This window comes from Protobothrops mucrosquamatus, unplaced genomic scaffold, assembly GCF_001527695.2.
Source record: "Protobothrops mucrosquamatus isolate PMUCROS unplaced genomic scaffold, P.Mucros_1.0 scaffold13, whole genome shotgun sequence".
Lineage (NCBI taxonomy): Eukaryota > Metazoa > Chordata > Lepidosauria > Squamata > Viperidae > Protobothrops > Protobothrops mucrosquamatus.
Genome location: NW_015386400.1, coordinates 812,655 through 837,886, shown reverse-complemented (window position 1 = coordinate 837,886; position 25,232 = coordinate 812,655). Strand labels below are relative to the sequence as shown.

The following is a 25,232-nucleotide window of genomic DNA, read 5'->3' as shown; positions in this document are numbered from 1 at the left end:
CGCTGGCCTTTTAAATTGGCTAGAAGGGAAAAACTAGACTCTCTTCACAAGGGCAGAACTGGCTTAAATAAGCTTCCTGTGGATGAGCACATAAGAACAAAATCACAGTGGGCTTTGAAGTAGTGCAAGATGATCTTAGATCTTTTGTTCTCATTGGTCCTGAAGTGTACCCTTCACTAGAATTAAATCCCCAAATAGTTTTGGACCGAACTGCAAGCTTTTTGTTCATTAATTCATCGGTTCTATAGGATTTGTAGTAGATGTAGTCGTCATCTCACTTAGCTTTATACCCTGTAATAATCTAGGCCATGAATACATCTTTCCAAAATACTCATTTGGAAGGGGATACAGATGCACATCAGCCACCCACACATGTGCGCACGCACATACACACGAATTCCCAATGCATTTCCCATGGATTTCCCAGTTCATTGTGCACGTCTCTCCCTTTTTAATACATAGTCACTCCGCTAATGAAAACTAAAGCTATTACTTATATGGATTAGCTATTAAAAAGAAGTTGATGGCGTCACTATAATTTCACAATTTCTCTTTTTAATGGTATATCTATATTCCATTTATGAAAATGGCATTATGTAAAATGCCTTTGTTATATCATAACTGTTTGAGCTAGCAGCTGCAGGATAAACTGGTCAAAACACGAGAGAAAATTATTCTTCCCACTGTGCAGAGATCCTGCAAGTCAATTTTCAACTATTCATGCAAAAAAAAAAAAGAAAGAAAAAGAAAAATAGCAGAACCACTATTTCCAATGAAGCATATGCTTTTCTTTTGCTCTAATACAACCAGGGCAAAATAAATGAATCCGTGGATATCACAGTAGAGGAAAACTAAAGTTTTTTTTTTCTTTTAGGAAAAGAGCCCCTAATCACCTGATTTGCAGGAAGAGGATACAAATCCCCCCTAAGGTTCTCCCCTCTCAAATCATTATTCTCTACCCACAAAGGACTTAAGTGCTACTCCGAGGACGACATACAACATCCTTTCCCTGAATACAATGCCTACCAAAATGAATGATAATGGCTAGTTACCACAAATATATCGCTACACAGAGAGATCAAGTTTTATATTTGTTTATTATGTCCATATGTTTCCATCTGCTCATTTAAATGCTAAAGCTCATTTGAAAGTTGGTTCATAATATAGTTGCTGCTTAAATTACTTGTACTGCTTCCACTATAACCCACGGTCTTTTAATATTCAACGCTTATTTGGTTGTCTATTTACATTAATTAAATTGACCATTTGAACCATATTATGTAAGTGGAGGGTTCAAAAATCCAGGCAGATCATAAACAATCTCACTATATAGATAAAGCTATGCAAAACATATAGAAAAGAAAACAAGATGAAAAATAATGTACTTCTCCCTCCCTCCCAAAAGAGCTCTTAGGAGTTTGAATATATTATAGGGGAGCAGTATTTTTCACATCTGTTTGCATATTTAAATAAACAAACGTTATAACAAAGCCTAGTATCTCTCTTTGGAAAGAAGCTAAGACAGCATGCTCACATATACCCAAATACATAGCTAATACATCTGTGTGAGAGATTTATTCAAAAGAAAAGGATATGGGAATTCCATACCTCCCCAACAAAAAAACAAGAAGAAAAAAAGCAGAGAGCAAATAGTAGTAGCAGTAGCAGCAGCTAATATTTCTGGAGAAGGCGCCGGCGTTGAGAGGTCTTCCGGAGTAGTTTTTGGTAGTCAAAAGGATAATCTTCATCTTCGTTCTCTTTGACCTTTGGCCTATGGATTACATTAGAGAAACATTTTAGAAATAGTAAATCAAAATATTTACTTTGGTACACACTGTTAACTGACTGCTTAAGTCTACCCTGGGGGAGGGGGAGAATTTCCAGCTGACAAAATATTGCCTTTTGCAGCAAATGGAAATGTGCTATGTGTGTGAGGGAATGTCAAATAAAGATGGTGTTTTATTCAATGGGCCTGAAGTAACCAATTAAAAAGGATTACATGGAAGTGTTAGAAAAAAATAGGAGTGAATTAATTATTCACTATGCTGTCCATTTGTTTTCTTAGCTGAATGTTGTTATCTTCAGTTTGAGAACTAGGTGGTCGTTGGTTTTTCAGATCACAGATACTCTGTTTTAGAAGAAGCAATTGGATCAAATGATCAGTTGAGTCTTTCCAATCCTGTGATGCTAACTCACCATCCTTGCACACTGGGAAGGAGAGAGAGAAAGAGAGAGACAAAGAGAGAACAACAGCTTACAATAATGATGGAAAATTACACCTTGGCAAATTGGCTGTTGGATTTGTGAACCAGGCTCTTGCAAAATGATGACGTTTAAGAATACACGAATGTTCTGGTGCAAAGCTTTTTGTACATGTAAATCATTATCTGATCTCATAATTATAGATAATGAGCATGCATGTATCAATCACAGTCAGCTGACCATAAAGAAGGTTACAGATTTCTTGATTTTACAGATATCTTAACTTCACAGTGAAAAGCAGTATCTCAACATTGGCTCAGAAAATGGCTAGTACAAAAACAGTTTTGTTCAGCAATTGTATCTACTGAACAAATGTTACATAGGGGAGCTAGCTGTTAGGCATAACAAACTGTGCCTATTTAAGTGCTCTGGGTTCCTAGCTGCACTCTATGTAGTTGTACTTTGGCAATCTTGTGCCAGTTTTATTCACAAATACCAGAATAAATGCCATTTTTAATGCTGCAAATGATGAAATCTATGACAATCGTGACTTAGCTAACAAGACTTTATATAGTTAATGAAATTCTAAAAGATTATTTACAGCTTGTGAGATTTCAACAGAGAAATCATGGAAACAAACAAACAAACAAACAAACAAACAAACAAACAAACAAACAAACAGAAAGTGTGGATGCAAGTATATGAGTAGATATAGTGTATACCTTTTTTAATGAAAATTATCAGCACTTTTGATCAGCGATGTCATCAAAGTAAACAAACCCATGTGCTGATTACTTCACCAGGTCATGGCTCTAAGCGGAAGTGACGTGTTGGCCTAATCCAGGGGTAGGCAACCCAAAACACTCAAAGAGCCACTTGGACCCATTTCCCACCGAAAACAAAACACTGGGAGCCGCAAAACCCTTTTGATATCTAAAATGAAGCTAACACTGCATATATCCTTTTTTTTATCTTTATTATGTGTGTGTGTGTGTACACACACACACACACACATATTTTAAAGGTAAAAGAGGATATATGCAGTGTTAGCTTCATTTTAGATGTCAAAATGCTCTCTGTCTCTGTCTCTCCCTCCCTCTCTCTCTCCTCCCCCCCCTCTCTCCCTCTCTCCGATCTTCTGCTCACCTGGCAAGCTGGCTTCAAGCTGTTCTCCAACAAGCTCAGGGGTAGGCAACCTCGGCTCTTTTATGACTCATGGACTTCTGGGAGTTGAAGACGCAGCAAAGGGAGGAGCTCGCCCAATAAGGTTTTCAGCTCCTCGGAGAACACCGTGAGTCCACTCTCTTTTTTACACACAAACACAAACACAGAGAGAGAGAGGGGGGGGGAAGGGAAGGAAAGGCAAGTACCTCTCTCTGTCTCAGTTTCTCTCTGCAAATGGCAGAGGAGGCTGGGAGCCGCAGGGGAAGGCTCAAAGAGCCACATGCAGCTCCGGAGCTGCAGGTTGACGACCTGTGGCCTAATCTCATCAAGATAAGCATGAATAGCCCCAACAGCCCTATTTTCAGATAAGGCGTGTTGAACCTAACCCCATCAAGAAAGATGTGGCAGTCAATCCTCTGGGTACATGACTAATTCTATGAACATTAAAAACCAAAAAAAGCTAAGTAAAGTGAATAATTAACAGAGGTGTGTGTTTTTAGGAAACAAGCCCTACTTTGGGGAGCTGTGAAATAAAAAAGCAAAAGACAAGGAATACTAACAGGAATTAAAATGCTCACAAGAGGCAAGCAGCCAGGCAGCCAGTAGGGGTTAAGACTTGTTCAGGCATGTCAGGACCGCGATTCCGGGCATGCGTGTTTCTGTCTGCTAGTAAAAAAGGGGGTTAGACCTTGTTTGGGACATGCCCGGGCATGTCATACTCCCTGTGATTCTGGGCATGCACAATGCTGCTTGCCTCTTGTGAACATTTTAATTCCTGTTAATGTTCCTTGTCTTTTGCTGTTGGGGGGCAGAATAAATTTTATTAAGGCCATGCTTCGAACGGTTACGTGTACGTGAGGATTTCAGGGTGCAATTGGCAAAGTATGTGTTTTTAGATTTTTACAAAGGTAAAAACCAGCTGCGTGTTTTAAAAGGGCTGTGGTTTGTTTGTTTGTTTTTCCCCTGCATTCGAGGAAATTATTTTAAAACCGCCTAGAAATAAATACCTTTTAGAAAAAAGGGGGTTAAATGCAGGCCCTGGCTGCCTTTTAGGGGCTCCTTTTTTCCCAGCTTTTGAGGTACAGATTTTTAAAACTCCACAAAAATTAAAAGCATCATTAGGCTAGAATGATTAGAAATAAAAAGCATTTTTTTTATTTTTTATTTCACAGCTCCCCAAAGTAGGGCTTGTTTCCCAAAAACAGAGGCCTCTGTTAATTATTCACTTTACTTAGCTTTTTTTGGTTTTGAATGTCCATAGAATTAGCCTAGGGTTAAGCTAATCATGTACCCAGAGGATTGACTGCCACATCTTTCTTAATGGGGTTAGGTTCAACACGCCTTATCTGAAAATAGGGCTGCTAGGGCTACTCATGCTTATCTTGATGGGATTAGGCCAACACGTCACTTCCGCTTAGGGCCATGACCAGGTGACTAATCAGCAAGTGGATTTGTTTATTTTGATGACGTCACTGATCAAAAGTGCTGATAATTTTCATTAAAAAAAGGTATACACTATATCTACTTATATGTGTATATGTGTTGTATGCATGTGAAAATAAAAAGTTTTGGCACTTGGACCTAAATCCCTTTTCATCCGTTGAAACATGAATTATTTGCATTTGGTAGATGGGGATATACAGCAATTTTAGTGTCCATGAATCTGCCAACTGCCAGCATAAAAGCTATCTGATGAAGACAATCCTTATCCACAAAAACTTCAAAAACTCTAAGTGTATGTAAATCAGAACTAAGTCTATTTCACTTGATTGCAAACACTCTGCTGTATGTATGTATGTATGTATGTATGTATGTATGTATGTATGTATGTATGTATTTAATATGCTGCCCATCTCACTATTACAACAACACTGGGTGGATTGCAGAATAATAACAAGTAAAAAAGACAATACAAAACACTTAAAATTAGAAAGATTAAATTAGAAACTTAAAACCAAGGGGACAGGTATACGGGGATGAGAATCTTCTCTCCATCTCCCCAGTCTAGAACATCCCTATTGAGGCCCCAGGCCAGCAGGCAGATTTAATTTTAAAATTATATCATTATTTTAATCAAAGGAATAATATGTTGAATAACCATGTTACATAGTAAGAAAATTCTTCCTTTATATAACCCTGGAAGAAATAAGATATAACAGAACATTTCTTCCTTGATGATTCCTATTTCCTTACTCAAACAATCATGTAATATTCTGTATCTGCTTCTTTAATTTCTAAGTCAAACAATCTACTGTGAGGAATGTCACATTTTCTTATGAGGCTGCATTTATCTTCTGCCTCTCTGAACTTCAAATAAGAGAAAAAGGTTTATTAGTTTTCAAGGCCTTTGAAGGGGCTAAAAGAGAGCACTAGAAAAACTGGCTATACATGTCAGTATGACATATGGCCATTCTGACTTGTGATTAAGCACTCTCATCCTTCACACATCTACTTGGAAGACCCAGCTTTATCCAAGAATTTCATACTGATTTTGCTGCACAAGTTAAGAACAAGGTGCTGGTGAACTCAATAGGAGGTTGATCTAAATTTTGTAAATATAAGACTTCTTAAATAGGAGAAGCTCAACACCCCCCTATTTTAACTTGGTAAATATTAAGATACTCATTTTTTTAAGAAACTACTCACCCTTCACTACTTCTTAATGTTGCAGAGATAGGATCTTGCATGAGATTCTTTACTCTTGTGCTGGCATTTCTATCCTTTGAGACGAAATCAGTGGATGAAAATTCCTGATAGTATCGATCTTCTATATTCAGTATCTTGCCCAGACTAACAAAAAAATATATTAAACATATGTATATGTATATGCTATAAACGTCAAAAGAAAAGCAACATAATAGTAGATAAATTGGTATCCTTTAAGGGCAATGCTGATTCCCTTTTATATTTTGCGTGTGATGTATTCAGATCAATTCTGTGTTTGTTTGAAATTTTCATCATCTTCCTTATATTTTTTAAGCTAATGTGTCTTTTAAGATTGCAGTTTTAAAGCACAATCCAAGCCACAACTAAAGGACCATAGATTTAATTACTTCTGAATACAGCCAATGGGAGCTAAAGTTTTGAGAAGTGGTTGGCAGAAAGTTTGCAGTTTTGGACTTCACTAGGTTAGACAAGAGACTCTTGCAGGCAGCAGGACATATGCAGACTCCAGATGCCCTAAAGCTTAGAAGCTCAATATGAAATCTTTCAAGATCTCACAGACATGTTGAACTCTTGTCAGATACTGTTCTAGAATGCTGAAATTTTGCAAGGGTCCAGTGACAATATGAGAGTGATGTTAGGAGAGATTTCAACTGATTGGGGGAAAAAATGGGGGAATGGCATGTGAAGTATCACACAAAATAGGCACTTGAGAAGCTGCTAGAAGCTACTAGTAACCCTGGACTGCACATAACAAAGGCATTTTCTACCATAGTATACTATAAGTATACTACCATACTATAAGTCCCCCCAAAAAAGTCCAGAGTTCTAAATGTCCCATTCAATACTGATAGCAAGTATGCACAAGTTAGTACTTCAAAGCTGTTCCATGCTATAAGTTCTACAATTACTGGGCAATTTTCTGAAACACCATTTCTACTGATATAATTTGAAGTGCATTAGGCCTGTCTTTATAAGCCCCTATTTAGAAGGATTTATGTATTTAACATTGCTATGTGTCCGAGACTGCATTTTGGCAGGCAAGGCTTCCACTAAGCCTAGGCTGTAAGAGATTTAAATTCAGACTCCAGCATTTTGCCATATCACTAAGAAAGTAACATTATCAGGGCTATGTCAGGCTGAGAAATAAATGAATAGCTTATATTGATCAATAAGAGCACAGAAATAATAGCTGTGCATATGTTTAACACTTGGTGTAGGGCCATTATGAAAGAGAGAGCTTGATTTCAGTAAGCAAGTCCCTGGATTAAGAACGCCCCAAATTAAGGATGGTGCATAATTAATAACGGAACTTATTATTGCAAAATTCAAGTTAAAAGCACAATGATTCAGATGAAACAAACAATACTACTTATACAGTATTATACAATACAGGTAGTCCTTAGCTTATGACTGGTCAGTTAGCAATGAAATTATGATGGATTCTTGTGGCCCAGAATAAAAATTCTGACAAGTTCTGTGATCATGTTATTACAATTCGGGCATTTGGCAACTGGTTTGCCTTTATGGCCATTTGCAGTGTCATACGGTCATGTAACCACAATTTATAACGGTATTTTTTGCCAAAAATTGGCATTTACTTCCTGTTTTCAGAAAAAAAGCCCACTGCAGACAGTGGATTTGCTTAATAACCAGGGCATTCATTTAATGACAATCACAAAAAAGATTGCAAGATTGGACGCAGTCACATGATGACCTGCTTAATAACTGATAAAACATACAACAGTAATTCCAAGTTTAATTACGATTGTAAATTGAGGACCTGTAATGCTGTTCCAGCTTACAGAGAAATTCAACTTAAGGTCAGACTTTGGGAAGGTTCTTAAAGATGTGCAGTACCAGGTACCCCCTATTTACAATCCATGGCAATGGATTCTTTTTATTTGTTATAGGTCTGATGAAGAGTCAGACCTATAAATGCAAAACATATACAGCTATTTGAAATAAACATAATAGGGTTCTTTCAGAGAATAATGAGACCTTCATCAAGAAGTGAACTGAAAGTGAGAATACTTTTATGTAGTAAGCTGTACTTTGTATTAGCTTGCTATTACTTGAATGCACTAACATAATGTAAACAGTGGTGTCTATGGGTATTAGGACCATGGACTGAATGAGTGAAAGAAAAAGCCCAACATTTTTTTCCAGCGTCATGACACACTGATTCAAATTTTACTCTCCTGGTCCACCATTTATTTCCAGGAGGAAATAAATGCATGAAATCATAACATGAAAATATACTTGAAATAAAATGGAAATTTAAAAACTTTCAGTATTCTGTTTGGATTTAGTCTATTCTCCAATTTATGGATAAGTGACACTAGGAAACTATAATGCTTGAATAAACTAAGGATTTCAAAATTTAAGAATAAATGTTCACCAATTAACAATGTTAACTTGCATGTGTCATGATTAATAAAACAGTGGAACCCTGATTTACTGGCTATCAATACAATGGATACAACTGCTATGGACCAAATTCTATAGTGATTTGGATAATTTGCATGATATTATATGTTATTTGTTTAGTGACCTGTTGTGACTCCGTCCTGTGGGTCCCTCTCATCAGAGGAGGAAGGCTCTGAACATGAAGGAGAGGAGATGGCCAGGCCTCCTTCTCCAGGACCTTCCCCTCTGGTGCGGCCTTCGGTGCCTTCCGACGGAGAGGAGATTGGCCAGGAGCCCGGTGCTTCTGGGATTGGCCAGGAGCCAGGTGCTTCTGGGATTGGCCAGGAGCCAGGTGTATCGGACTCCGAGGAGGATACGTCTTGGCTGGATCCACACCAGCGTCGGAGGGACAAGCGTGCGCAGCAGCTGAAACACCATGCCAGAGATTTCAGCTGAGTCACTGGGCCACACCCCACAGGCTATATAAGCAAGGGGTGTGCCGTTTGAAACTTTTGTGACGAACAATTTTGCTGAATCTCCTGTTGCAGCACTCCGGCAATTTATCCTGGACTTATCGTATGTTTGTATTGTGTTATCAGTAAAAGCCTTGGCAGGCAGCCATGGAGTTGCTGCCAAGTGTTCATCTGTATTTGGCTGTGCTGAGCAGTTTCTCAGCCCTCGGCTGACTGGTTGGGGGGTGTGAGTCGGACGGGGGACAGAACAGTGACCGTTCAAAGTTACAACGGCACCGAAAAAAGTATTTTACTACCAGTCCTTGCACTTAGGATCATTGCAGCATCCCCATGATCATGCAATCAAAATTCAGATGCTTGACAACCAGCATGGACTTATGATGGTTGCAACCTTCTGGGGTCATGTGATCATCATTTACAACTTTCTCAGCTGACTTCTGAGAAGCAAAGTGAACAGAAGCCATATTCACTTGCAGCAACTGTGTGATTCGCTTAACAACTGCAGTGATTTGCTTAACAATGGTGGCAAAAAAGGTAGAAAAATTGGATGCAACTCACTTAACTTTGCTTAGCAAAAAAAATTCTAGAGGATAAATTGAGGATTACCAGTATTTATTTTGGATTCATTTTATGACAACATCACTAAACAGATGTCAAGTTGCAGCAATATACTCTTACTTTAACAGACAACCCTACTCTTGAATCTACACTACTCAGCTGGTCTACATACCATTTTTTTTCTTAAATTACAATGTATTCCTGTTGTTATCTCACAATATTGCTGTATCTGAATCTTACTGAGAAGATAATTACCTGTTACTTCTTGCTTTTTGCCTTTCATCTTGCATAGATGAAAATTTCTGAAAAAATATTTTAAATGAACATCAATATGATCAAACATTGTACACCTTAAATAATATCAATTTACTGCTCATTAATATCATATATAAGGACCACTATAAATCTGATCCTTGGCAGTTTGTGTAAATATGAATCTGGTTTGGTCTATTTTTGTATCAATTTGCAAATTTCTAATAATTTACATGATTTTCCTTAAATGTAAATTTTGTACCTATTATCCCAAAACCTGCATTTCTGGTGTGCATATACTGAAAGACAATTACATTTCAATCATTTGAACTTCCGGTCCTGCGCAGCAGCGCAGCAGTCAAGGAGTTTGGGACTCCGTGCCCTTCGGCTGAGTTTTTTCCTGTTAGGGAACCTTAAATGGGCCAGAAGTTGCTCCAAAGAAGGAAGTCCTGGGGACCACGGATCGGTCCAGGAGAAGTCTTCTAGAAACCAATAGGAGAAAGGCTAGCCTAACTTCAGAGTCTAGCTCAAGCTGCAAGCAACCAAAGTCAAAAGCACTATTTTAAGCTGGTTGTAAACAGCGCGTTTGAATCTGGGTAAGAACATTGATTTTCTCTATCCTACTTATCAACTTTCCTGAAGAAAAAAAAATCCCAAGAAGCAAAAAACCTCCGAAAGTGAAGGAGAGAGATTTTTGCCCCACCCTTTTACTAATGGAAGCGGCGATTTAAACCTTTTATGGAGGACCAAAATGTGTTGAAATGAAATGAAATGACTATAAAACCTAAATTTGGATAAGTTTAAAATTACTGAATGGTTAAGATTCTCATTTTAAAGGCAATTTGTTCATTTTGAAAATTTGCTGACATCTAGTGGTAGATGAAGACTAGGTATGGCTTTCATGCAGGACTTGGCAAAATCTGGAAAAAACTAATCTCTACTTGTGACCTTCAAAGCTCTAACAATAGAGAATAGCTGTGACTAAAAAGAAACCAATCTGAGCTGCAGACAAAGTGAGACTTATAAACTTCAGGGAACAAAAAAAAACTTTTTTGAACTTTCTGGATTACAAGTATCTATTTAACGCTGACCCCAAAGCTATTTGCAGAGAAAAGAAAATTTGGATTCTTGGTCATCATGGAAAATCAGAGATTTATAGAAAAAAACTTATCAAGAAAAAATAAATACTTTTCAAGAGGAGACATAAGATATGTTGCAACTAATTCAAATAACAATGATTTCAAACCACAAAGAAATCCAAAATAACTTTGAAAATATAAACCAATTCATCTCCAATTTAACTTTACAACAAAAGAAATCCCAGGAAACAACAACAGAGAAGGAACAGATAAAACAGATAATTAAATACAAATTTGAGGATAGAGACTTAAAGATGGAACCTAACAAAACAAAGAAGTTTGATTTCACCCAAGTGGAAAATTTTTTACAAGAAATACTGGATTTGGAAAAAACAACTTATACTTTAACTCTACAAAACAAATTTGAGAATAAGAAAAAAGATTGGATAAAATGGACTGTAGATATACCAGGAAAAACACTAGAACTGGAGAGAGAAAAAATGATAAGAGAAACAGAGAGAAAAAGAAAGAAAAAGATTTTCAACAAAAAATGAATAGGCAAATGCCTCTTACAAAGATATTGTACTTGACTTACCTTTTATATCTACAGTAACACCTACAAGAATATGGAAAGATTCTTTGATTCAGCAGAACATATTGATTAAGAAAGATACTGGGCAAAAGAAAATAGATGATGGGGCCTATCAGAGAGAATATTTAAAAAAGAATATGGTTAAAGAACTAGAAAAATTTTGGATATGAATTTTATTTTAAGAGGGAAGAGCCCCTCAAGTAACATAGTACTTTCTTTTTCTTCTTTCTTTTTATTTTATTTCTTGATATGAGTAATATAAAAGAGTTGGAATGGCTTATATAAAGGAAATGTTTTAGATATTTAAAGGTGATTTACTTTAAGAAAATTACAATGGATTAAAAATGTTTTGAATAAGAGTTAAAAGACTAGAGCACTAGATTTATTAAATGGAATATTTAAAGATTAAATATATTTTTAATTATGGTAAAAAAGACCAATTTTTTGGGAAATAAATATGTATTAGCTTATAGGAAATAGGGATTTTAAATAGCATACTATCTTTTTTTATTCTTATTCTTTTTTCTTTTTTAGTCTTATTTATTCCTTAAGAAAACTAAAAGTATTGTGTTGGCTACATGTGAAAAAATAGACTTAAATATTTAAATGTAATTAACTTTGAGAAAATCTTAACCAGTAAGAATGTTTTGAACATTGTGGGAAAAGCAAATATAAACAAGAACTGTAAACAAGATCTATGATGTGACAACCAGAATGACAAGATAGAAAAGGAATATTATATTGATGTGATTATTATCTGCAGAAATATTAGAAATTTTTTATACTCAATTGTCATTCACTAAAATAGCAAGAATTGTATTAACTTAAGGTTGGTAAAAGAGAACATTATAGAAAAAAGAGGAAATCAAGTAAAGTTATTATGCGGATTATAGATTATAGAAATCAACTGTTAGTGAATGTTTTCTTAAATGTAAGCCCAGACAACACACTGTTTACCAAATATTAAGGTGATTATGTTAAAAAATTAATAAAACATTTGTTTTTAAAAAAATTACATTTCAATCATTTGATTGTTTTGGGAAATGGAAGTGAGGCCGGGGCACTTAAAATCATAACTTCCATCACCATTTGCTTAGGGTCTGTCTATCACCAGAAGAGAAAGATGTTCACCTGGGAATTCTGGGAGTTGAAGTCCACACATCTTAAAAATGACAAGATTGAGTAGCTCTGGATTAAATAAATGTGTCCCATTCAGCCAGTTGGTTTACCAGAATCCTCCTTCTCAGGAGAAACCTGTCCTTCTTTTTCACGGAGTAAAATAAATTCTGAGAATGACAATTAATTTTATTCCTTGCAGCTTTGCAAGTAAAAATTACTTAGGCCTTAGCACAAATCTACCCGTCAAACCAAAATTGGGATGATTTGGAATAGGAATTCTGAGCAGACAAAGGATTAGCTTTAAGCATTTCTGCACTGAGCTAATAATATGTTGGAAACTATATAAGGCAGTTTGTGTTTCTGTCATAATGCTCAGAGACTTTTTAAAATGTAAAGCTTTAGATACATTTAAGGCTGACTCATATTACCATTTAAAAGGCTTAAAGGTTTTCCCTGTCTATTCGTGACCGGCTCAAGTGGTGATGCTCATCTCTGTTTCACAACTGAGGGAGGCTGCATCATGTGGCCAGCATGAAAATATGGACCGCAGTAGCCTTCCTGCCAAAGTGGTACCTATTTATCTACTCACATTTGCTTATTAGGTTGACAGGAGCTGAGATGAATAATAAGAGCTTATCCTGTTGCACAGTGCTTGGGTCTTGAACCCAGGCTATCGGCTTTCAAGCTGACAAACTCAACATCTTAACCACTGAGCCATCACACTCCCCCCAATTTACCATTTAGCCACTTCTATCAACAACTCTCTTCCATGGTTAACAATGATGTTCCATGAGAACACTACAAAGAATTAATTCTAGCACATTTAATTAATGAATTATACAGGCCTTTCTCAATCAAAATTCCACCTTCAGTTTCTGGCTCCCTCTTCAATCTTATACATATATCAAGGTGGCTTTATTTACTAGACATTCCATCTATCGCTCTCATAACTAGAAATGAATAATAACAAAACTGAGCAAGTTAAAATTTTCAAGTATTTAGGCATATATTTTTAGTCTTCAACCTGCTGGAATTTCATGTTGAAATTTGAAACCATGTCTGAGATTTAAAAGGCTTCTATTGCAATAAATAGATAGGCAAGCCATAAGGGGAATAATTACATGCCCGTAGCATTTAAATTACTTAAAGCCAGCATAATAAGCCTTCTGTTCTAGGGCACACAGTATTGCATGTACAATAATATTGCCACAGTAGAAATAATTCAATCTAAATTTACTTAGATTTATTTATTTAGATTTATTCTTAGAGTTTCTTGTTCAATAAAAAATGCATTTCTTAACTTAGAGCTTGGATGTATTTCTGTTGAGGCCTGTTTGAAACTCTGCCAGTTTAAGTACTAGCCCAGATATATTGAGATGAATTTTTGGCCCAGCTTTTACTGATAGACAGACATGTTTTCTCACTGAAGAACAAATAATACCTGATTTGTTTCACTGTGTTTTACCCTCAACCCACATACATGTGGCTCTCAGAAACATGAGGAATGAAATAAAGCAGAGAATGCTTTGATGCACAATGATGGAATACTTAATACTTTCTGTTGTTTTTTCCTTTGAATAAAACATAAAGGTTTATTGACATTATCACTTCTAACATTATCTAGATGAATTGGACAATTAAGTGATAGAATTGATATCTCACACCTCTGCTACAATGAACTTACTGAACTGCTTCTTATTACTCCCAAGTAATTTTATCTTATTTTGTGCCCTCCCACAGAAGGATGTTTACACTGGCATACCTAGATGTCCTGACCTTGATGGTGTTCATTGAGAGATTAGATATTTCACACTAAGAGCCTTTATATACTGTATACTCATGACACTGAAATTGAATCAATTGCACATGCACTTCTGAATTGTCCAATTTATCATTCTTGGGAAGTTGAAAGTAACCTTGTCTGGAATCACAAACCACTTGAGTTGGCCTGAATAGACAACTGTGCATTTCCCGTTAAATGAATGATATTTAGAAATTCTATTTATGTGGTTAAATTCTTTACTATAAAAAGTGCTGTCAGAACTTTCTGTACCTGAACTAAAATCAAGTTATTTATTTGATTTTTTTATCCCGCCTTTATTACTTTTATAAATAACTCAAGGCAATGAATACTACTACTTTCTCCTTCTATTTTCCCCACATCATCAAACTGTGTGGTGAGTTGGGCTGAGAGATAATGGCTAGCCCAAAGTAATCCAGCTGGCTCTCATGCCTAAGCCCAGACTAGAACTCACAGTCTCCTGGTTTCTATGGCAGCACCTTAACCACTACACTTATGCCTAGTTTTTATTATAAACAGGACTTTTGTTTTATATGCTTTGTATTTTAACAGTTTTATTTCAGCCTAACACCATACACATAAACAAACAATCAACATAATAATTGCCTCCCCCTTTCTTCTTCTAATCGTTTCCCTCAGGCGGGCAATGCTGAAACATAGACTTTATTTCTAATCTTGCACATTCCGTCATTTAAAACTTCTATGAAATACTGAAAATGTAGGACCTGTATTTCCCCAAGTGATATGCTTCCTCCCCCCCCCCCCCAAATGCTAAAGTCTACAATTCCTGCCCAATTTTGAACACTGCAATTCCAACACATTTCAAGGTTGCTTTATGGCTAATCTGTATTTCAGATTCAGAGAACATCTTTTTGTTTTCAGCTATGGTTTCTGCTATATTTCTCCCGAGAAGGGAATGGATGGGATATGGAATGAAATAAGTGTAGGAATAGATATGGTACGGTAGTGCCATGATTAAATAGTTCTGATGTAATGCCAGTTAAGGCAGTTTAAAGCACTGAAAATAGGACTAAAACCTGAAAAATTCTTTAGTGACGACTGACAGTAACCTAAAGTGTATAATTTCTACAATTAGGTGAGGGGATAGAAAAGGAACTCATCAAATTTGCAGACAACACCAAGCTTACAGGAACACTCCAGAAAATAGGCTTTAAAAAGAAGGATCTTGACAGACTTGGGCCCTATATAACAAAATGTAAATCAGTTATGAAAAAAGTAAGGTTTTACACTTAGGCATGAAAAAACCAAATGCACAGGTATAGAATAGGTAGTATCTGGTTCAATAGTAGGAACTGTGAGAGGGATTTTAAGAGTTCTAGGAGATAATCACTTCAATATGAGATGTGCTAAACCAGCCAAGAAAGCTACTTCCAGGCTGCACCAACAGAAGGATAAAATCAAAATCATGTGAAGCAGTGCTTTTTTTCTAAAAAAAAAAAAAAAAAAAGGTGCCGGAATTCACACACATTATACAACCCGCTTTTTTCTTTGAGAAAAAAAGCCCTGATGTGAAGTATTAGTACCACTTTATAGTGCTTTGGTAAGACCATACTTGGAATATTGCACCCAATTTTGGTCACCATGATGTAAAAAAAGTTGAGATTCTAGAAAGAATGCAGAGAAGAGCAACAAAGATGATCAGAGCTGGAGACTAAGACTTATGAAGGACAGTTGAAGGAATTGGGTATATCCTAATTTAATGAAAAGAAGGACTGGAGTGATATGATTGCAGTATTCCAATATCTAAGGGACTGCCATAAAAAAGAGAGGATCAACCTATTTTCCAAAGCACCTAAAGATTGAATAAGAAGCCTCCATATCTGGTTATGGAATACCTTATCAATCAAATTAAGGCCTTATTCATCCTTATTGGGAATTCCCTCTTAAAATAGAGCTATTTGGAAGGTTTAGCTTTCCAAACACCACTTATGAGCAGATGGAACAAGGCACTGACAGACATTTAGAGCTTTTGTCATAGTTTAACATCTTTTTATTTCTCTTGCCTTGCATCATGACTCAGAAGGAAGGAGAAAGGTACAGCATAAATATGTAACATTATGTTGCCATAGATGTCACCAAAAAGGAGGGGGAGTAAAGAATGTTAAAGCAACAGCTGCTCCGTGCCTCTTAGTGAAAATATCTAGAATCACCCTCATTTCTGCAATTACTCTGTTATCACTTCGGTTGAATGGTAGCCACTGAGGCAGGCTGACTAAGCAAATGTATTTTGTCACCTGCTGCTAAGTAGGTCAATAATTTGCATATGCCTCCAGCAAATAGGCTTAATTGCTTTTAAGCGGGAACTAGGAAAACAGCTTCTTCAATTTTCTTTTGACTATTCCCCAAAGTCCCTTTTTCTATTTTTAACTGCAATAAGGTCAGACCTGAAAAGCAGCCATAAATAATCACATGGGAACTAACTAAAAGATTACAATGTCATACATAAATGGGTGAGAACACCTCTTCCTTTCATCTCTTACACCATTTCTTTGCACTTTTCTGGGAAAAGACATTAATGTACAAATTGCAATGTACAATGCAACATTTTATTCTGGGTTAAACGGTGAATCCAGAAATGGTTTTGAATCAAAAGCTTTCTTGTACTGATTTTAAGATTTTATATTATCAAAACTAATCAGAAGACTCATTTAGATCCTAAATAAAGTCAACTTGAATAAACAATGTTTGTTATGGATTAAAGGCTTCCTGAAAGCAAGGCTGAGCAACCTGAGATTATGGTATTATTTGCAGTTCCCGAAACCCTCTAGAATCATTCCAGAGGTGGTGTTACCACCAGAAGCTGCCACAGAATTGAAAGTTTTAATGTAACGGAGGAAGAAAATTATTAAGCGGATGGGGAGTAAAACTATTAAGTTTTATTTTATGAATTTTAATTCAGTATGAGTAATTATATCATTTTGGTTCCATCATTTGTAATCTTCACCTCTGTGTTTTCGGGAATGCATCTTTTGGCAGGACACCAGGCATGGCTAGTAGGAGAATGCAAAAAAAAAAAAAGAAAGAAAGAAAAAGAAAAAGGAAGATGGCACTCACAACAATATGTCACTTTTTAATATGCAATGCGGATCTCAAGCACACAACTATGGGCACCATTTTCAGTTTTTTGAATTCTATTCCTTCAACAGGGTATTCTTTCATGTCAATCAAAGGCCAGAAATATTATGCACTCCTTCCTTAAAAACAGCTGGTTTTAACCACATCATTCAAGTTTACTGCTTACATGTAGAAGAGCATAAAAGGTTGAATCTTCAGGATCATCTAACATCTTGGGTTTAGGAAATCGCCTTGGGCTTCTCTGTGAATGATCGCCATCCTCTCTTTTGAAACCAACTGCAAGAAAGGTTCATTGTAAAAAAATGGTTTTGAAACAACAACATATTTGAGACAAGTAACCATTTTGAGATGTAGTTAAGTGTGGAAGAGTAAGCAGCTAGAGAGCGAAGGTAAACATGTCATCAGTTTAAAGTCTTTGCGTTCCCACAAGTGCTCCAGGTTCAACCCCTCCTGAATTTTGTTGATCTTTATCTGGCACTAATGTAGTGTTGAACTTTAGTTGACCAGATTCTTACGTATAGTCTTGGATTAATCTATGCTGCAATCTTATAAATGTTCCTGATTCATTGCCCCTGATAGTGTAATTTCTTAAACATTTTTGCATATTTACCAAACTTATACAGGTAGTCCTCGCTTAGCAACTACTTGTTCAGGAATGATTCAAAGTTATCATGGTGCTTAAAAGGGACATTTACAACTGGTCCTTGAGTTTGTAGCTGTCGCAGCATCTGCATGGTGATGTGATGCCATTTTTGACTTTTATGGCTAGCTTCCAACAAGCAAAGTCAATGGAGAAGCTGGTCAGAAATCACATTATTTCTGTAATCATGTGATACTGCACTTAATGATCACAGGTGATTCACTTAACAATCACAGCCAGAACTGATGTAAGTTGGGCATTGTCTATGGAGTCAGTCACCCATATCATGATTGTTCCAAAAGAGCTTTAAAAAAGGCAACTGGACTTTCTTATTTTTCATGAAGACTTTCACTTGTCATCAAAAAGCTTCTAAGTAACTGGTGGCAAATGGAAATCTTTTTGCAGCCAGTCAGTCCTTAAACTCTGAAATTACCTGGGGTTTAAACTTTGTCCTCAGAGACACGTGAATCAGAGTGGCTGACTGCAAAGACTACAAATCATTTCCATTTCCCACCAGTTAGTTAGAACTAAAAGCTGTCGAACTTTTTCCAGAAAGAGAAAAATAAACCCCATGCCTCGAAAATTTAAGTCTTGGTACTATATCTGGTACATTTTAATTGTACCACTTCTTTTTGTATCAGCTGTCCTCTAGCTTTTCCATTTTGCCAAATCATGTCATGATTTCAGCTCAAAAACTAAATTGCATACAAAATACTTGTTTAGGTTCAGTTGCAGTTATTTATACAACCAATTTCTAATGCTAACAAAACCTTTATGACTTTATCATAAGAAGTTGCAGATGAGGTTTTTAAGAAGAGATTGAACAGCCAGAAATGTATAGGATCTCCTGCTTGAGCAGGGAGTTGGACTAGAAGACTTCCAAGGTCCCTTCCATCTCTGTTATTTTATAATTCTATAATTATAAGTCTAACCAATCATATTTGAGTTGTTAGGAAGACTATTATATTTTAAGCAGTAAAAAATACAATCCTCTTTAATCTGATCCTAAGTTCTGCTGAGCTGCTGGACATATATGCCATCTTCTTGGCAACAGAACAGCAAGATTTGCCCTTGCTTCCTTCTGGATTTTTTTAAATTTTCAAATTTACATTGCCAAGTACTGCTACTATTGAGTAAGATTTTTCATTCTAAAGCAATGCTGAAATCCACAGACTCCATATCTCCTCTCTCAGAAGCCCTCCCATTCTTTATATGCTTGTTTCTGTTTGGCTGACTAGTGATTTGGTACTTCCTGCTATTAATACCTGTCTCTAGGTGGAAACGTCTCATGATTACCACACACTAACTCAGTTATGTATAAGAGATCTCTTTCTAGTGATTAAAAGAGTAAAAGATAAACATGAAATAATTTTGATATGCCACACTCTTGCTAAGTAGTATGCGAGTATCCACAGCTTCTGCCCTTTTCCCACTCCACTGGGAGATAAATCAATCTCACAGGAGACAAACAAAATCTAGCTTCATTATTTAAAAAGAGACAAAATGTAAAAAAAAAAGGAACTCTCTATTCCTTTTTACCTGCAAGAATTAAAATGCAAATATTTAATGCAGAAATAGAGAGTTGTACAACTGCCCAAATCATAAGTGAATAGCTTGCAAATTAATCCTCCAAAAGGCCAACGTTAACAGAAAATACCATATTCCAGACAAAACATAAAGAGGCACTGGTCTACTATGAATGAAGACTTCTCACTGCAAAATATTACAAAAAAGATTTTAAAGAACAAAAGAATCTTAATGGATTTAGCCTATAAGATACGCATGAAAGCTAAAAGCAAGTATTTGGTTCCATAACTTGTACAAAGAAATAAAGAATATACAAAAGAAAGGGGAAGAAGTTCAGTATAGTTTCCTAGTTTCATGTATTTCCACAGACATAAATTATCTGAAGCAAATTGCTCTCTGCTTCAATTTTTTGGTCTTCCCTAGCAATTTGGAGATTCTAAGGATTAATAGGTTCTGTAATATGAGACCAAGGAAGCCTGTTTTTACCCCAGAAATAATTCTACTCTATGGATTCCTTTCTTTTAAAAATATGAACTTTTCCTACATCCAGGACAGGAGGGGCTGGGAAACGTCTACAATGAAGCAAAGAACCAGCACTCTCTCTTGGAGATATGGACTGAAAGTCTTAAATCTGCGGTTTGCCTTACAAGCTACTTTAAAAATGAATTCCTAATTGCATGTAGTTCTCAGTTTATGACCATTGGTTTAATGGTTTGGAATTATGACAGCCTCAGAAAGAGTGCTTTATAGTGCCTCCAGTCATCCCAAAATGTTGCACACATGCCTCCATGGTCATGTCATTGCAATCTGGCTGTTTGGCAACCTGCTCAGACTTATGACTGATTGCTGAGTGCCCTGCAAATATATGATCACCATTTTAAATCTTTTCTGCTGGCTTTCACAGCAGAGTCAGTGGGAAAGCCATTAGAGAAGATTGCAACTGTTGCCGCATGCCAAGAGGGCTCCTTCTTATTTCTTGAGTTGGCTGAAAGAGTTGCCCGCTGAAGGGAGCTGAGCTGCTTTGGTGGGATACAGAAACAAGCTCCATTTTTGCATCCCACAAAAAAAGTTGACAAAACCCCCACTACGGGAGTTCTCTTCTGCATATGGAGGGGAATTGAACTCCTTTGATGGGATGCAAAAGTAGAACTCAAATTCTGAAGATTTAAGCCCTTTTCTTGCATCCCACTGAAAAAAATTCCCTTCCATGCATAGGTGGAGTGAGCTGAACTCTTTTGTTGGGCAGTTTTTTTAGTCAGTCTCCAAAGATGATAGGGAGCCAAAGTCCAAGCAGAAAGGCAGTGTGGTAGAGGGTAAGGAGCAGGGTTGGAGAAGCCCCTATGAAGCCTGGCATAAGCCAAGGGACAAGTGTCTCTTCATTCAAGGGCTGAAAAACCTGCTTGGATTTCAGCAACGGAGGATTTTCAGTTCCTAAGTAGACCTCTGCTCCTTACCTGGGAATCGGTCCACTTAATAACCACAAGATCATTTAACAACCATAATTGGGAATGTTGGGATTGTGGTTGCCAAACAAAGCTGTCATATATTTTCCTTACCAACTGCAATTACTGACTCAATTGTGGTCATAAATTGAGGATTACCTCTACATTGTATGTAAAAGTCTAGATACATCTTAGTTAAAATTTGTTATTTCTGTAGCTGGAGAACTATCTTCATTCTTCCTTATACTCTTGATATTATATGTGTTCAAGAGACATCTTACCTCTGGAGCTCGTGTGCTAATAAATTAAATGAATGACTATGACCATCTTTGCAATGGTCATAAATAAACCTCTCCTTTGGGTGATTTGAAGATCACCACTGCTTTTTAATCCTCTAGGCTCAAAATAACGAGTTCTTTCAATGATTTCACAGAGAATGTAGTTTCCACGTAATCTACCTGCTTGACCCAGCTCAAATATGTTTAATCACCCCACAGGAAGGCTTTGGTTACATGACTGTATGAATAGCCTGCAATTTACAGATACTTATTGTGTTCTCCTATGTTTGATCTATATGGGTAAGGAAAGAAATTTGCTCATCTGTGATATTTCATCAGGAAAATGCTATTCTACCACATTATGTCATTTTAATTAAGACAGCGACACAAACATTTATAATCAAAACCGATCAGCAATACATCAGTGTAACCCGAGCACAATTGGATGCTAACTTTTTCTTTGTTACATGTGATAAATAAAGGCTTGGAAAGGTCACTGATATATTGAAAGGCCAGAAGGAATAATGTTAATTTATAATACAGCTGAGTAATGCTTACATTTATTGTTTTAGTTTCTTATCCGGGATGCAGAAGGTTCCTAATTTAATGAATTGACAATTATGTTTCCTTCTCAAGAACAAAGGTGATTTCTAAACTAAGGTGCTGCAGAGAATGGCATTTTAATGCAATTAATTCCTTTAATTATGCTGTAAGCAAATGTAACCAAAACCTTCCATTTATTGTTTCTTGTATGTAGGTATGTGTATGTGTGTAAGTTAGATAGACTTTACATATTTACTAAATTTGTTTCACCTTTTCTCTGGGAACAGAATGTAGCAGCCGTATATATGTTTGTACATGTGAGTTGTGATCAGCTATTCTGTTGTGAGCCTCAGGCCTATGCTCCAAGTTGCTTTTTATAGGTCATCCTGGAATTACAACTGTAAATGAGTCTGGAATTACAGTTATAAGTCATTGTGGTTATGGCATCACATGACCAGATTCAATTTTCTGATTATTTTTGTGGCAGTCATTAAGTGAATGCCAGAGTTGTTAAGCAAATGCCATGGTCATTAAGTGAACGCAGAGGAGGTCGTTAAGCAAGTCACCAAGGTTTTGGGTTTTTTTTACAAGAAACCAGAAGAAAATGCCAATAATGGCAAAAGACATTGCAAATCTCAGTCACATCACCACGGGATATGGGAAACAGCCATAAAGGTAAGTTGTTTGCCAATTGCCCAAAATGCAATCAGGGGACCACAGGGACTGTGCAGTTGTCATAACTTTGTAAAAGATCATAAGTAGCTTATTCATTTCATTTCATTTGTTTGTCACCCATCTTGCTTTGAAGCAACTTTTAGAGTGATGTGGAACAGTTCTTAAACAACCAGTCGTAAGTCAAGGACTATCTGTACTCTATTATCTGTAAAGCATTCTTAAATCAAATCTGTCTTCCATTTCATCTCAGTCTGGGAAGTTGGATCTTGAACAAATATAATGATCTGATATTTTTGATATTTACACGTGTTTATCCAAACTGCAATTTTCCCTATTCAGAAAAAAGTGGTAAGTTCTTGTTTGTACCTAACTACAGATGGATGGCTCAAAACTGATAGTGATCTAGATATTACTAATACATATTAATCTAGAAGTATGCAAGCATTTCAAACTGAGTTTGAAACAGTCTGTTCCAATTATTCCAAAAGTGTTGGGATATCTCTGTGGCCAGCACTGTGTTGGGAAACAGAACTCCTCCGGATGTGCAAAGTTTACAATTTCCATTATGTCTCTTAATGCCCCAATTTTTGAAGATTAGGGTTACTGTAGAAACGATGCACGAGGAACATCTTACTGCTTACTCCTGCTGAAGAATAACAGCTCTCTGAATCTTCTGTTTCTTTTCAGATGATTATTTAAAAATGACTCACATTCCTTGCTACAATCTATCAGACTATCACTTATAAAGAGAAATATAAAACCAAAAGTTAAGCATGAGGGCCACTGTAGGCTATAAAAATGTATAATATTGCTCCTCATAGCAAAAGACAAGGAAATATTCCTGTTTGACATAAGAGTCCTATTTTTTGGAGTCTCTCATTGCAGCTGTACGATGGCAAACTAAACGCATGAAATGGAAGGAAAGATGTACAATTATCAGTGGTACTATTATAGTAATCATGGTAGGCTAACCCATTTAAAGGAAAACAAAAAAAATCAGCAGTCATTGCCGCTTACAGATTAATGATGTTTTTAGGAACTGAGACTACAGTGAATGTTTTTTCCCTCAATTGTGTTGCTTTTAAAGGATATGAAAGATGATGTGCTGCTTTTATATTAATCTGCTACTAATATACACATTTTTAATCTTTCTGAGAAAACTGAAATGTTGGGGTAAATATTTTATTTTTCTTATCAGAAAAGAAAAGGTTTAAATTTATATGATCAATACTCCTTTTTATTGGTAACAAAATCTGATCAGACAGATACAACCCAATGAAAAGAGAGTTAAAGGCTGGGCACACCCAGGTGCTGCTAGCAGATAAATCTATATAAATAAAAATGTAAATGTTCGTTTGTTCAAAATCTTAAATCTCCGAAAGTTCTTCACCGATTGCTTTGAAATTTTGACACAACATTGCATTCGAATATGCGTGTGTTTTTATATACTACTATTATATACAGTAGATGTCACACCTGTGACAGGTGAAAACATGCTTTTTTGAAAAACAGCGCCATCTGTTGGATGTAAAAGCAACACACGCTACGATTTTACGATTCCAACAAGCACTGTGAAATTAAACATATTACAAACGTGTGCTTTCTCTTTTCTTTCTTTTCCATTTAACCAGACTGAGCCACAGCAACGCGTGGCTGGGTACAGCTAGTAGAGAATAAAAAATGCAAGTGGTCAATGGAATTGTCCTGCAGTGACTACCCAGAATTAAAATTGAATTCTATGAAAGGGTCTTTATTGAGATAACTGTTATGATAACCAGCAATGGTTACCAAGATTATAAAAATACTTCAGAATGTGGAGGTTTCCACCCCCCAATTTAGGAAGAAGGAGCAGCTAGAGAAAGAACACACTTATGCTAAGACTCATAACAAAAAAGAGGTTTACATTTTTGTCATCTTCCAAATTAAGCTCAAAAAGCCTTTTCCCAATGAAATTCCCTTTGGGCTAATTATCCTACTTTGGACACATTAGGCAAAACCCAGCTCTTTGGAAAAGGCATTAGTGCTTAGAAAGAGAAGAGGGCAACCAAGAGCAACCTGGAGAGACTCAGTGGTTACAGTGGCTACGAGAATTTAAAAAATCAGATTAGGAACAGATAGTCATAGAGAAAATCTATCTATATACTTAACTTGGAGCCAAAAATGACTTGATGGCACATCAACCAACCAACCAACCAACCAACCAACCAACCAACCAACCAACCTTTGGAGATCAGATGAATTTAGAATAGATTTGTTATTATTCACAACTTCAGTAATTGATATGTTAATAATTATTTTGAATAATTAAATAGTGATACAATTGTAATACATTTATAATATACCTCCTCTGGATGATTCTACTCTCATGCAGATTAAAAAGGTACTTAGATTTAACTGTATGACCATGGCCATCTTGAACACTGACATTCATTTGGATTCCTTTAGTGCTATTGGTTTCCCTCCCTCCCTCCCTCCTCCCTCCTTCCCTCCCTCCCTTCCATCATTCCTTCCTCTCTTAAAAGAGTTTAGACACACTGTGGAACAAAACTAAAATCATAACCAGCTTTTTTTTCCTAGAAGCTTTTAGAAAATGGGAGTAGGTGCAATTTTTTTTAAGGAAGAGAATTTGCCCTCTCCCTCCCCTCCTCACTGACAATTACTACATGGTCCAGTCCAGAGCAAACCTCTGCAGAACTTCAAGGATGGGCTTGGGTTATC

The 25,232-nt window shown here is 36.4% G+C and overlaps 1 protein-coding gene across 1 annotated transcript in view; it reads right to left on the bottom strand.

Annotated features, from left to right (window-relative positions):
• Nucleotides 1-1,671: 1,671 nt before the first annotated feature.
• Nucleotides 1,672-25,232, bottom strand: part of MYO3A (myosin IIIA) — a 94,557-nt gene continuing 70,996 nt past the window's right edge. Inside the window, 4 exon segments of the mRNA XM_029283085.1 lie at nucleotides 1,672-1,771; nucleotides 6,013-6,156; nucleotides 9,726-9,772; nucleotides 17,576-17,685. Coding sequence (XP_029138918.1) covers nucleotides 1,672-1,771; nucleotides 6,013-6,156; nucleotides 9,726-9,772; nucleotides 17,576-17,685 — 401 coding nt within the window.